The 14,099-nt window shown below is 40.3% G+C and overlaps 1 protein-coding gene across 3 annotated transcripts in view; it reads left to right on the forward strand.

Moving 5' to 3' along the window:
* Positions 1-14,099, forward strand: part of DAAM2 (dishevelled associated activator of morphogenesis 2) — a gene marked incomplete at its 5' end in the record, with an annotated part of 115,891 nt that overhangs the window by 17,504 nt on the left and 84,288 nt on the right. For all 3 annotated transcript variants that reach the window (XM_084284300.1, XM_084284298.1, XM_084284299.1), the window contains one exon: positions 3,500-3,589. In XM_084284300.1, the coding sequence (XP_084140426.1) occupies positions 3,500-3,589 (90 nt within the window). The remainder of the gene's footprint in view (positions 1-3,499; positions 3,590-14,099) is intronic.

Raw genomic sequence — 14,099 nt, forward strand, 5'->3', positions numbered from 1 at the left:
AACCTTAAATCCAGCTCCAGTATGTATTAAATGTTTTATCATTGAAATTCAATCTCTCAGTAAAAAATGCCCACATGAAAGTGAAATTAACTGAAAGTATCCCTCTCTCAGTAAATAAAATAAAATAGGAAATAGATAAAGCAGAGAAATGCAAGGAGTATTAACTGGAGGTACTTTACATCTCCCTCAGGACAGCCTGGCAAATGTCTTTTTAATCTGTATTTCATGAGAACACTTGCAACATCAAGTATTTTAAGAGCCAAGAGGCTAAGATCCATTGTGCAGGGTCATGCTGGCATGAACTGCCGGAGTCGAGCCCTCCATCCAAGGCATGGCAGAAGAGCTACTACGTCTCTGTTGGGAAATGGGCTTGGGCGGTAGAGGAGGGCGTTTTCACCCTTTTGTTCTGACAAACCCTATTTTCTTGCCCTTCATGCTTGTTTCCTGGACATTCAGTCGCATTGGCTTCCTCAACCTGGCTCCAGCCCCAGGCGTGATGACTCCATTCAGAGTCTGTAGTTCTCCACTCTCCTGCCAGTCTTTGCAGTTCCTTTCTTCTTCAATCGCTGCTTGCTGTCACTGAGCTAAGTCTTCTGGCTTGAAATTTTACTTTTTGACAGGTTTGTCTCTGTAGTCATCTCAGAAGCAAATTCATGAAGCAAATTACCTTTCAGAAATACATTCAGCTCTTTCTGAAGCTACTCCTGCTTCCCTTGAAAGCAGCAAGTTTCTTTACACGCTGTCTGTTCAGATCCCATGTCCAAATAGGAAAATGCTCCATCTGATGAAGGATCTTCTTTCTCAGCTAGGTCGTCGTTGCCAGTGCAGTCGTGGAGGTCTTCTGTTCCTCCTGCTGCAGAAGGGGCTTGCAGATAGGAGACACAAGAGAATTCAGAGGGTTCTTGAAGGAGGGTTCTTATCTATTGTATTTTGCAAGGTTTTGTGGTTCTTCATAGGTTGGGATTTGATTAAGGGTTTAGGTAGAGCAGGGCATGTTATGCCTGTAACCTAGAGCAGCTTTCTGTGTTGTTACTATGCTCCCTGAGCTAATGTAATGACTTCTTGCACTCTTCTAGCTTCACCTACCCTCCTGAGTCATGATGAAGTAGGGTGCAGAAGCCCTTTGTTCCCACTGGATCTTCCATCCCTTCAAACAGCCTTTCTAAACTTATATCCTGAAAAGAATGCTCTCACGATGCAAAATTGCTTGACTAGAAGTCGCATATTCTCACTGCCCCGCTGAAGGCAGAGCGTTCTTTATGTCCCTGATACTGCCAGTGTCTGTGGGAATGTCCAGAAGTCGCTAAGTGGCAGCATCCTGCCCTCCGGGTGCATTCAGTCAATAGGAGCGTTCTTTTGATGAAATGATTATCTTGTGCTGGATTGCTTGAGATCATCATTTTTGAGAACAGGCCAGCAGGCTGGTCTGGTGGACAAAGCTGCTGTGAGAACCAAGCAGAATCAGTTAACCTCTCAGCTTGCTGCTGCAGTGGAATTCAGCTTTATTATTATTATTATTATTATATTTTAAAAAGGCTAAGATCATTAAGCCATTCAATAAAACAATCGTAATTTTTCTAAGAACTTAGCTGAGACCAGCCAGCCCTTTTCAGATGTGTATTCTGGCCCCTTTGGTGGTTCTTCCAAACCTGGCATTTCTGATTCCCTGTCTGCCCCTCCTTCCCCTCCCACATGCTTGACCTCCAACAGCATTCCTTCGCTTGTCTTAAGACCTTACATGTCGTTTCACTCTCCCTCTCTCCCCAAGAATGCGATCCTGGCCTGAGCTTTCTAATTGTGTGTAGCAAGGATAAAACTCCTTGCCTCGCTTGGCTGCCCTCTTGTTTGGAAACTCACCCTAAACATTTCCACATGGTTTGTACTTTTTTTGCACAGCTAGAGTTTTTTTTTTTTTTTTTTTTTCATCTTTTCTTTTAAACTTCTTGTGTTAAAACAAAACAAAACAAAACACTCCAGCTTCTTCTACCTTGGGCTGCTGGCACTGACCTTGTCTTGTTACTGTTTGCATTTCTTTTGTACCTTTTTGCAGCTGAAATCTCTATGGGCTTTTAAATCTGTCAGCAGCCGCTACCAGGCTCAGTGTGCAATTTAGCTCACTGTTTTCACAAGTTTCCCAGCCCTGAAAGCTTTCCCAATGAGCCATTGTTGGGCTGAGTTAAAGAGGTATTGTCTGTGCTTGGGTTAGGTTAGTGTGGGTGCCAGAATCTGCATGTGTGGCGTTCTCAGTGCTGCGATGTCATCGAGATAGTGGCCCCCGGACACTTCCTTCTCCAAACACTTTCAAATATATAGGAAGAAGGAATCCCTGCCAAAACTGATTCATTGAAATATTACTGGAAGCTTGTCTTCTTATCGCTGTAACTCTCACTTAGACACCTTTGTCTGTCCCTGCTCATGCAGGCTGCTTGCTCTGAAGACCATCCCTACTTGTTCTCACCAGCAACTGAAATGGCCAGCTGGGACTAGAGTCCTGTTCTGGTCAGCACCGAGTGAGCAGAGAGCAAGTGGCCATCTCTGCTGAGATGATTTATAGAGCCATGAATAGGAAATGAGGCTATTGGTATCTACCTGTTACAGGAGAGAAACTGATGCTAGGAAATTCAGTGGCATATCCACAGGGGGCTCCTGACACAGCTGGGAGTCAGTTCCAGATCACAGCATTATTCCTCATTTTGTTAATGTGAGATTGGCTAGGCTCTAACAGGGTGTCTTCTGCTGAACTCATTTCTCTTAACGGAGACTGAATTTGCTGATCTGTTTAACCTGATGTAAAGTTGTGTGGAGTTAGGTCCTCTGATTCTGAACTGTTATTTGTATTTAACCAGGGACTGTGTAGTCCAGAGGACAAACACAAGAGTACTGAAACCTTTTCAACCTATAAGTTGCTGATGGCATTACTGTTTCTAGACTACAGCCTTGTGATCTTTGTTTAAAAGATATGGTGATTTCATTGTTCTTGTTCTAGATGGTTGTCAGTCCTGGGAAGAAACAAACCACTATTCTTATCTATCAATTTCTGCCCAGAAATAGAAGAAAGTGGCACGTGCCATAAATCCATTGGCAGTTTTAACTGGAAGACCAAGCTGGTACTGCAGTCCAGAAAAAAAATTGTATTGAATTTTTAGCCTTTCTCCAAGAACCTTAAGGAGCGTCGATGTTACATAAGCCAGTACTTTGAGTTCTTAACTTCATCCCTTTCATGTGGTCTTTCCCATCCCTTACTAATTACGAGTAATGGAAGTCTGACATGGCAGTTGTTCAGGCTGCCCGCGTCATACCTTGTGCTCTGACAGGGAGAGCTTGCAGTAGCAATGCAAAGATTACGAAACCAGTAATATTTGGGGTCTTTGGGGGGCACAAAGTCTTATGCCTTTTGATTGAAAGTTAGTCAATGTACCTGATTCAGATTCCTCTCAATACGTTAGAGATCATCAATGCAGCTGTTGACCATGTTCTTTTTCTTTTTCACAATCTCCAGGATGAATTGGATCTTACAGACAAGAACAGAGAGGCTATGTTTGCACTCCCTCCAGAGAAGAAATGGCAGATTTACTGCAGCAAAAAGAAGGTATTACCGATGTCCTAACTGAAGTAGCTTTCCAATAAATTCTCTGTGCATGAACATAATTACTGATACATATCTAGATGTGAACTATAAGTTTACCACTGTTTTCTCAAGAACATAATTGATATAAGGATTTTTATTGGCATGAATATGGTACAACTTTTTCACAAGTAGTGTGTGCATGTGTGAGTTTTGAAGAGTTTTTAATAAGTTAAAATCATATGTTGCTCCATGTTGAAGCTTTAAGGTTTCTTGTTTGAGCTGGAACAAAAGCTGTAGTGGAAATGCTTTAAGGCATTTTAAAAAACTTTTGTAGATTGCTTAGAATAGAAAATTTATTACTGAGATATTTCAGGATGGCTTCAAATATCTGTAAAGTGCATAATAATGGTATCTTAAAACCTAGCTTTAAAATCTTTCAGAGCTAGTAGGAAAGGCTCTGCATTGCATTGGAAATTGAAGAAGGACTTGCTCTTGTCAATTTCTGTGTGAGGTTTCTCCAGTCAAGGTTTTCGAACCTCAAACAAACCGGTGAGAGGGCCTGAACATCAGAGGCTGGTACCTCACACTGAGGTACCATTCTTTGTCACTAGAAGAATGACGGCCAAGTGAACTGAAAGGTTGTGTCACTGATGTGAAATTTGTAAAAGAGGAATTTCTGCAGGAGTGGTGGAGTGGAAATTTTTTGCTGCTGGAGGAAGGAAGCAGGTAATTGGAAGCAAAGATAGCCCTGGTAGTATGTATTCATTAACGGTAAATGTTAGAAAAATAGGTGGTAAGTTCAATAGTTATATTTCCCAAACATGCAAGTCATGCTATGAGAGTATTAGTCTTTATATATATATTTGCATAACAGAAGCTGTAAGAGGAGGTTTAGATTTCTATATCGAAGGTGGGACATTGAAACCCTGATGATGATCCTTCTGAGGTCATTGTGTTTGCTAACTTTCAGGTGTTTTTTTTTTATGAGTAAATGAAGGCCTTTGGTATCCGAGACTGCTGGCTTGGCTTCTTTCCTCAACAAATAATAAACATGTATGAAATCAGCTTTCTTACCATGTATATTAAATAAAATCTCAGTCAAACCAATCACATGGACACTTTGCATGTATCTTATTTTTGTTTGAGATGCATCACACAGAGAAGTTAATAGCATCAAATTAGTTACAGTGCCTCTGAGCTAGCAATAATTCAAGAAGTGCATAAAAGCAGCCTAGGCTCAGTTGTGCTTGGTGTTCTTCATTCATCTTCCTGCTAGTACATAGAGCTTGCACGTGGAGGGAAGGTGCAGGCTGCTGTGATCAATGTCTGCTTTACATTTTTGCTGGCAGGCTCAGCTGACTTTTTCAGCTCTGGTGGGAGAGGATCTATTTGTAGTCGTCTTAGAGAAACACACATTCCATCTCCTGGACCAGTCAGCCTTGGCAGGAAGATACAGGCTTTAATGCATTTAATATGTTGGTTGGATTCACTACATTACACTTTTTTTTTTTTTGTCTTCCGTTAAAGTAGTGGATTTGATATAAGAATCCTGAAGACCTCCGGAGTTAAAGGAGCTGCATACTGGAAAATCTTTATAATGCATTTATAGTGAAACCTCAGTTAGCTGAACTCCAGCTATCCAAAATGATGTGCTAACTGAAACACTATACTGTTGCCAGATGTCTATTCATTACATTGTAGATACTTTCAATTACTTGAAACTTTAACTGTCCAATGTTATTCATTGCTTCCCTTCACAGTCAGTCAGATGATCGGTGCTGACACATCTCTCTCTAGCCTACTACCTAATCCACCTATCATTATTGTTCTACAATGACAGAAAAGCATGTTGCAGCCTTCCCTGAAGTGTTCATAATCTGATTTTAGCCACAAAGGGCCCGATTTCTAACTTGACAGAGCTCTGTCAGCCATCCAGGACTACCCCTCAACGAGCTCTGTCTTGCTGATGCTGAGTTCTCTGTTTTCTGGGAAGTGAGGGCTCTGCATCCACCACAAGGAAAAGCTCTGTAACATGGCAAGTGAAAATGCTATGAACTAGAAGGTCAAAAAGTACAAGTTGAGGAAACTGTTCATTCATTAATCTCAGATGCTTTTGCTAGTCCAAAAAATAATGGGAGGTCAGAGCTTCCCAATCGGCTCCAAAGGTGGCAAGGTTAGTCAGCAGCCTGAAGTAAAGAAATGTCACCTGCAGAAATGAAGAGCACTCCTTATTGTAGGCACACTGTCCATTTTTCTCGGCAGTTAGACTTCAGTTATAGTTTTTCACAGCACTTGTTCCCACTGTGCTAGCAGAAAGTCATTATTGTATCAAAAGGTTCATTCCACCTGTTTCTGATACCAACTCTTTCTAAAGAAATTAAGACGGATGTGTCAGTGCATTTAAAATTATATCCTGAGGGCACAGCTTGCCAGTCAAAGTTCCCGCATAATCAAAGGAGACTCAGTTTTGTATGGGAGTTTTGTGGTAGTGGGTGATATCTACAATGGAGTGCTCTCATTGCATCATACAGCCATGCTTGCTTTGGGCACTGCTGGTCATTCTAGGTTTGCACCTGAAACCTCCAGTACTAAAATCATAATAAAGGAATAAACATTGCTCTGCTGGAAAATGATAACGTGTTCTCAGTCTCAGCCATTCCTCTACCTTGCCTTTAATTTGTACAGACTGGATAGTGAGAGATACAGTTGTCCATTTGCATCAGAACAACCATTTCCCCTTTTGGGGGGAAAATCAGTCCCCTTTTGGCACCCTGACACTACCCAAAACGCCAGTCCTACGAGTTCAGAATGCCCCTGTCTCTGCAGTATGAACTTGCCCTGCTGCCATACAGTTTTAAGTAGAGCCATATGGAGACAGAATGTGAACGATGGCATCCTCCCCCACTTCATGTATTTTTATTCTGATTTTGTTTAGGATGATCTTTGTGACTTGCCACAGTTGAAATTTAGACTTATGTAAAAGTTAAAGTTCACTCCTGTAATTCCTTCCTGTAAAATCTTCTGTAGATTTCCTGTTGTATGTTTTGCAGGAATTAGATCAAGTACTAGACCATGTTTTCAGATGTATTTGAAAAGGGTAAAATTTCTGATGTCAACATTTAGAAAAATGCAGTTACTTAGTACTGTTTTACCTGGAGCTGGTGCTAAGGTATATAGTCTAGTTAAATACTGATCAGCTAATGATATGGAAAGAAAATGTTGCCAGCTCAATTATTTCATCTGTAAATCAGTTCATATTGGGATTCCAAAAAGGATACAAAACTCACATATTGATCTGCTTTGACACGTTGCTTTGGATGCAGCCTGCATTTCTAAGAATGAGGCCTCAGTGTGCAGGCAACAGCTTATTGCCTCCTGTACTATCCTACAAGCTCGTAGACTTTTTACTATTGGATAGCAATTCAAGTTGTTTTCTTTTTATGGCTTTTGCCAGAGGCTAATCTGTAAACCTTCAGTTGAGCAGATTTCAGTGGGAAGAAAACATATTTTGCTGAGTTAAACAACTTTGTTGTTGTTGCTGCTTTTAACTTCCATGTTTCTTGGAGGAAAATATGGTAGCAAATCTCTTTGCAAAGTACAGTCAAACTGGACTAACTATACCATACAGCTTCCCTCCAAACAAACAAAGTCAACTAAAAGCTCAGTCCTAATAACCAAGTGTGTTGAACTTTCCTAGATATGTTGGGATTATTTTTTATTTTTTCCATTTTAGTTGCATTGAATAGTAACCGTATTGAGTTGTTTGTGCAGTACCTGTTCAAGTGACATCATTCCAAGTCAAGTAGTGAAGCAACAGTCACAGAATAGCAACTTTCTGGAAAGAAGTAATTATGGCATCTGAAAAAGTGTACATGTGTATAATCCTCAAATTGATTGTACTTTTTCTGTTACCAGAAGAAGATCCAGGGAAAGACTTCTCTACAATAGCAAAACAGGTTTAAAACAATTCTGATGGAAAATTATTTAAAATACATGCTGTGCCAGACAATATGCAGAAATGAGAAATTCCTTATGAATCCATCATCTGCAATTACTTTTTTTTAGTGTTTGTCAATTATATTTTTCATCTATGTGATGAATAGGAAAACTAGGAAACTGAATATGAAAATAGGAGTCAGGAACTTGTTTCTAAAAGTCTCTGATCTAAATTGCTGTATAATTTCAAAGAATTTGTCATCACTATGTTTATGTATAAATGCACTTCTCTCTATCTGAAAGAAAGAATGGTAAAATAGTAAATCTAGGGAAACCTTGTGTCCATGTTCTGGTCATGTCATCCTCTCATGCCTTTTTTCCCTATTTTATACACATGCCTTGGCTGCACACCACACACCCATTTTTTTTTTATTTTTATTTTTTTAAGAGACAATCTCAGATATTTTCTGATTAAGTACTGTTCATTATTTTACATTAACTTAAAAGACAGATAGGTTTAGCATCCTTGTAGGAAGGGATTTTGTGGTGAAGGAAGTGTCTGTACGTGGGAGAGCTCACTGCAAGGAGCAGGAAGAATGGAGCGGAAGGCACTTCTGTGCATTACACCAGCACTAAAGAGCCTAAGTCCTTTGGACTGAGGCTCAGTTCAGTACTGAGGCTGTATTCCAGGTTCAGTGTCCTAGAAGTGCTTCTAAAAAATGTTTATGCTTCTTCCACCAAACAGCAGCAGATACTGCTGCATCACCTGATGTTCAGTTCCCTTTTCCTAACTTGAAGGGTGTATCTAGCTCTACATTTGGCTTCAGAATGCCCTTGGGAATCCTAGCCTTAGTCTAACTTTTAGCAATTTTTCTGAAGGCTTTTTATAACATTAGTAGCTCTATTTCACAAACTCCCACTTTGGTCTCATGATGACTGTCTAACGTTAATGAAAATAATGTCTATATATCACTTAATTTTCTTTGAGAGTTTCTCTGAGCTTTACCCTGTGGCTCGCATTGTCAGCAAAATGTCACCATAAAAAATAGAGCTTGATATTGTGCAGCTGAATATAGCGTAAGATACTTCTGTCCTCCACCACCATGGCCAGGCTTGCATTCAGACTCCTGCAGAGCTCTAAGCAGAATCCCCAGTCCAACACCAGCCTGTATTACTGCTATGAACCCTGCTTGAAGCCCAGCTACAGTTCCAGCTTCCAGAGAATGCATTTCACCCTGTACGTAGGATGCACACTCCTGTTAAAACTATAAATATTAAAAATAACTCATATGAAACATATCAATTCATATACATGTACATACACACACGTATATTACATGATGCAAAATTTATTGGAGCTGTGTTTGCAGATTTTGGCATAATTTCCTTAAGCTGGTGGGGATGAAGTGGAAGAGGGATACAGGTATAAAAGCTGGAGTCCTCTGTGATTTGGGAGGAAGCTTTCTGAGCTGTATGCAAATTCTTGCACCTACTGTTTGTTCTTGTGTTGTTCTGCTCTTTGTTTTTGTACTGTAAAGTGTAGTATCAGCTTTGTTAAGATGAAGGGGCAGTTATTTTTCAACTAGACATGAACTGGTTGGACTTTTCTTCCAAAACCCTGAGGTATTTTCTGTGTATTTAAGCTTCATGTGGAGGCTCTAAGGCAAGAAGTTGCATCACATCTGCTGTGTTTGGATAGGAGTTCTGCAATTTTTGCTATAGGAAAGGGAACCTGAAGAAATGTATGTTCTTTATAATGCATGGAGATAGTCAGAGGAAGATAGATATTCCCTGAAGAAGAGGGAGAATGGATCTTCATCTGGTCTCATTTAGTGATACAATATACCAGATGAAGATCACACCATTGTGTTGTCTGAGTGTGGGTTTTTGGTTTTGTATTGTCTGATCTGAGCTATGAAAGCCCTTTGGGGTTCATCCTTTCTGTACGAAGAGTGCCAAGCACGTGGTTGTCTTATAATAAATGAAGTGGGTGGTTTGAAGTTGTATTGTTTTCAATTCTATCTTCTTGAAGTATTTTTTCCTCTTTGAAATACTTTTAGAGTCTGTTGTTGATTTGGAATATTCAACTGTTTTGGTTATGGATTTATAGCTGTAAGGAGCACTTAATATGTCGCTTATAAGTTCCCTTCTTTAGAGTTGTTATTCCACACGCTGTTTCTGGGAGTAGAAGACATGAACACACAAGGTGATTTCCTACAGTATTTGAGAAGCCCTTTTAAGCAATCTCAGTTTGACAAGGCTTGGATGTCATTTTGTGAAGGCTTTTCTCTGAGCTTTGCATGAAATGTTCGGGGAAAGAGGGCTGTTGCTCTCTTCTCTTCATCTGGGAAGACAGGAAAAAAGAATAACACACACAGCACACATGATAGGCTAAAACCAGGAGCAACTGGTAGACAGCAGGAGGCTGAAGAAGCTGTGTGGGACTTGGAGAGCTGAGTGCAAGTGCATTGCTGGCAAAAACAATGAGGTTATCTGATGCACGCAGGGCAAAGCCTGCTTTATACGTTGGAGCTGAACAATTAGAATTTATTTCAAGTTTTTTGTGCATCAGGTAACTTTTTCTGTTCCTACCGATGCTTTAGAAGTTCATGGCAGGAATTCAGGTCTTCAGTCAACATTTTGATTGAACTCAGTATTCAAACCTTGACAAGGACCTGAATAACTTGATCTAACTTTGCAATTAGCCCTACTTTGCGCAGGCCCTTTCTGCCTGAGGCCCCTTCCACCCTAACTTGTTCTGTGATTCTGTGAACTGACCGTAAGCCAAACTAGGAAAGCAGCTGTATGGCCCTATAAAGAAAGGGGCAACAGTAAGGCTCTGTGCAATCCACTGTTTCCGAAGTTACTGCTATGAGATGAACTCCTTGAAACAAGCTTTAGTAGAAGTTATTTGGTCCCCTCCCAGTGCCTGGGATCCATGGTTGCTTTGGTCTGAGTGACTGTCTGACTTCCTTAACTCAGGAGACAGCTGGTGAAACAGTCTGAAATGTGGAACTTCTCAAATGAATTCTCTGAAAATAGCCTTGCTTTCTGTTAGCCTATGGCTCAGTGGAAATCTCGTAATGCTGGTAAGTCGCGGTGGGAGGATGTTGCCCTTTGCAAACCGCGGCATTCTTTCAGCTGGATGTCTGGAAAATGCCAGCAGTTGTGGAGTTAACTTGCTTTTTTCCCACCAGCATCTGTTCCTTTTTCTGTTAACAGAATGACTTCATGCTCAGATGTTTGGGATGATTTGTTAGCTTGATACTGACATCGGGTGATTTCTGTATCCTTAGTATAGGTATTGAAGACGTGCACAAGGCTTCAGAAATTACTCTGTAAAAAATGCATGTAGGCTTTAGAGCAGAAAATTCAGAAACTAAGACAAACACCAAACAAGATGGGAACCAACAAAATGCACTAAGTGTCACTAATGCAGCAGTTACACATATTTCCTGATTAGCACTGTACTTAGATCTTTCCAGTCTGAAGGAGCTGTTTGATTGATGGCATTTTCCAATGTGTATTGGAGGCTGAAATAGTAGCTCCCAGATTTGGGCAACATTGTTAGAAGAATGTAAAATAAACCTTAGAATAGTATGTATTTCCTTCTACATCGTTTTATGCAGAGTAGGTGTTTCACCTGCCAGAATAAAACTTGAAATTCCTTTAAGATGCAATTTCATTTTCGTATACTTCCACACAATGAATTTAGGCTTTTTTCTCATCTCACATGAGTGTGTTGATGTTGACCCCATTGTTCCTTGTGCGGATCGTCATACCTGAGAAGAACATTTGGCCATTGTGGTTTGTTTGTTTTTTTTTTTTAATTATATTTTTATTTCTTTTTTTCACATTGATATTTTCCCTTTTAGAAGTACTCCCAAGAGGTTACTTTGAGAAACAATATAGTAGATGTAATGAGGAGAGGTACTTCTCTTAAAAAAAAGTTTTTAGCCCAGATTTACTCCTGTAGCAGTTCAAAGGATGAATTTGGTGTCGAGGAAAAAAATGCTTACACAGTTCAGCTGATATACTATTAGCACAGTATAGAATTGTGATACCTGAAAAAACACAAAAAAACACACTGTAGCAGACATAAGAGGAGATTTTTCCAAACAATTTTTACTTGGTTTATGTTTTCCATGCTGCAATGCTAACAGTTACAGACTCATTTATTTATTCTAGTATGAGAGGTTATTTTGGGTCAGGGCCTTGAAATTATATATTTATTTACATATAATCAAAAAGTCTTCTCTTCCCCACCCCCCCATGGGAACAGCACGGAATATTTTTAGTTTCTTCCTCCCTCTGTCTCTCTCTCCAATAAGAAAAGTTAGTCATTTCTTAGAAAATGCCTTCACGGGTCTTTGGTTCAGACTGCTGAAGACATAAACTCCATAAACTTGCTGTGGATTTGCTATAGATATGCAGAACATGTAGAATTTGAGTGCCCATCTTCCAGATTCTGTATTTTTCAGGTGTGCTACTAGTTCTTCCATTGAAATTAGCACTCAAAAATGTGGCCAAAAATAGTTTCGAGTTTATACAGTGATAGCTGGAAAATTGTCATCATAGTGCCTAATGTTGTGTTTTGCATTAGGCTTGCATTCTGTGGGAAATTGGGAGAGCTCAGTGGGAGCAGATTTGACCCTATCATGGAAAAAAAAAAATCCAAAACATTTACCCAGCTGTCATCCTTCTAAGATGGTGTAATTTGCTGTACTTAAAAAAGAAAAATAATGGTGAGCAATCCGATTTTGCTGTGTGGGAAGTACATGTAAATGGTGATTGTGTGATTTAGGTGCTGTCCCAGTATTCTGTTCTGTCCTTGTCTGTCCTCTTTTGAAAGTTCTGGGTCTCCACAATCCAAGTATGAGTTGATCCTGCTGATGGTATGCAGCAGTAATAATACATACTCTGTGCAATGTAGTTCTCACTGTTCTGACTAGTCTCAGGTGGATAAGCAAGAGCAGAGAATATGTAAATAACGAGTATGTGTCTCTGGTATGTGAGAAGTAGATTTGGCACAGACCAGAGCTCATTTTTCTCTGCATTCTGCATTTCACTGAATGCTCACCAGCCCTTCAAAAGCCAGCAAATACTGAACATGAAGAGTTGTTGAACTTCCTATTGTTTCAGTGACAAGTTTATAAATAGGAACAATTAAGAGTTGTTGCCAGGATCCACTGACAACCATGTTTTCATTACAGTCAGATATGGTAGTTTCAGCTATGCACCTGAATCAAGGTGAAAGTCACATAATCTTCCCTCATATTCGGTCACCTGTTGAAACGCATCTGGGATCCCAAAGGTTTTACAGATAAAATAAGTGAGAGAAATGAAGGTTGGGAGACAAGACATAGTTTTATCCAAGTTTATGGAAAGGGGAGAGACCCAGCACCTAAATGATAAACTCAAATATTTGATTAGCAATTTAAAAAACATTGCCTCCCCAGTCTCTGTTTATTCCATTTGTTCACCTGTCAAACAGCTCTTAACTCTCCTGGTTTTTCAAATACTGACTGAGTTTAAAGGAGGGAAACAAACTGAAAATACGTGTCTACTCTCACCATCCAACTTTGTCATCCCTCTCTGTAGAAGCAGAAGTGAACTAAAGCAAGACGTGGTGCCACTGGAAGCACAATGGACATGTCCACATTTTCCACACTGTTAAGACAATGAAGAAAAACCTTTTAGAGTTTGTCATTAGCTAATTCTGTGTGCTCCCAGAGAGATTTGTCCTAGGTAGCTGTGCCAACTCTAGGTAGTTGTGTTCTAGGTTGTTCCTTGTGCCTTTGAACAGGGCTAGTGACCTTTCATTGCCTTCATCAAGCAACGAATAGGGTGACTGCTATGAATGGTAGGTGACTTTTCATTTTATTTAGAGAAGATTGTAAGTGGTTGCTTGCTGGAGATAAACAGAGCAGGACAAAAAGATAAACTTTGAGCGCAGGCATGTGGCAGGTGGGAGGTTCAGTTACGCAGGCTGGGCTTGCTCTGTGGCTTTTCACTGTTGGCAAAAGAATGGCGGGAGGAGGAGGAGGAAAGGAAGTGAGGAAGGAGAATGAAAAAAGGGAGTTTTTTCTCACAGTCCAAATGAAATAAGTACCAGTAGGGTATAGTTGAAGCAGTGCTCTTGGAAAGGGAGCAAGGTAAGCTAAAAGCAGCAAGCCAGCTGTGGGGTAAGAAAGTCCCTTTCTGTGTTCACAGTAGGAATTCAAGAAGGCTGTAAGATTGTACAGCGAGATGGTCAATGCTAGAATGGAAATTTATTCACAATATTTTTACATAACGCAGAGTCAAAAGAGTAGTAGGGACAAAGCAGAGCTTGAATGTCAGTGAAACTGTAGAGTATGTCCCACTGATGCTGTTTCTTGGAAGCTGTTGGGATAGAGGCAGGTTGTTGGCTTCACCTGCCACAGGAATCACCACAGGATCTCGACCCTGACCTCAAGCTCACCACAGGTTTGCAGGGACAGAGCTGTACTCCAGGAGGACAATCTCAGTCCCAGGTCACACTGAAGAGCAGGCTGTGTCATGAGAGATGTGTTTTGCCTTCTCTTGAAGATCATCTGTGTAGAATGAACCTGAA

This window comes from Netta rufina (assembly GCF_964035555.1).
Source record: "Netta rufina genome assembly, chromosome: 3".
NCBI classification, from domain to species: domain Eukaryota; kingdom Metazoa; phylum Chordata; class Aves; order Anseriformes; family Anatidae; genus Netta; species Netta rufina.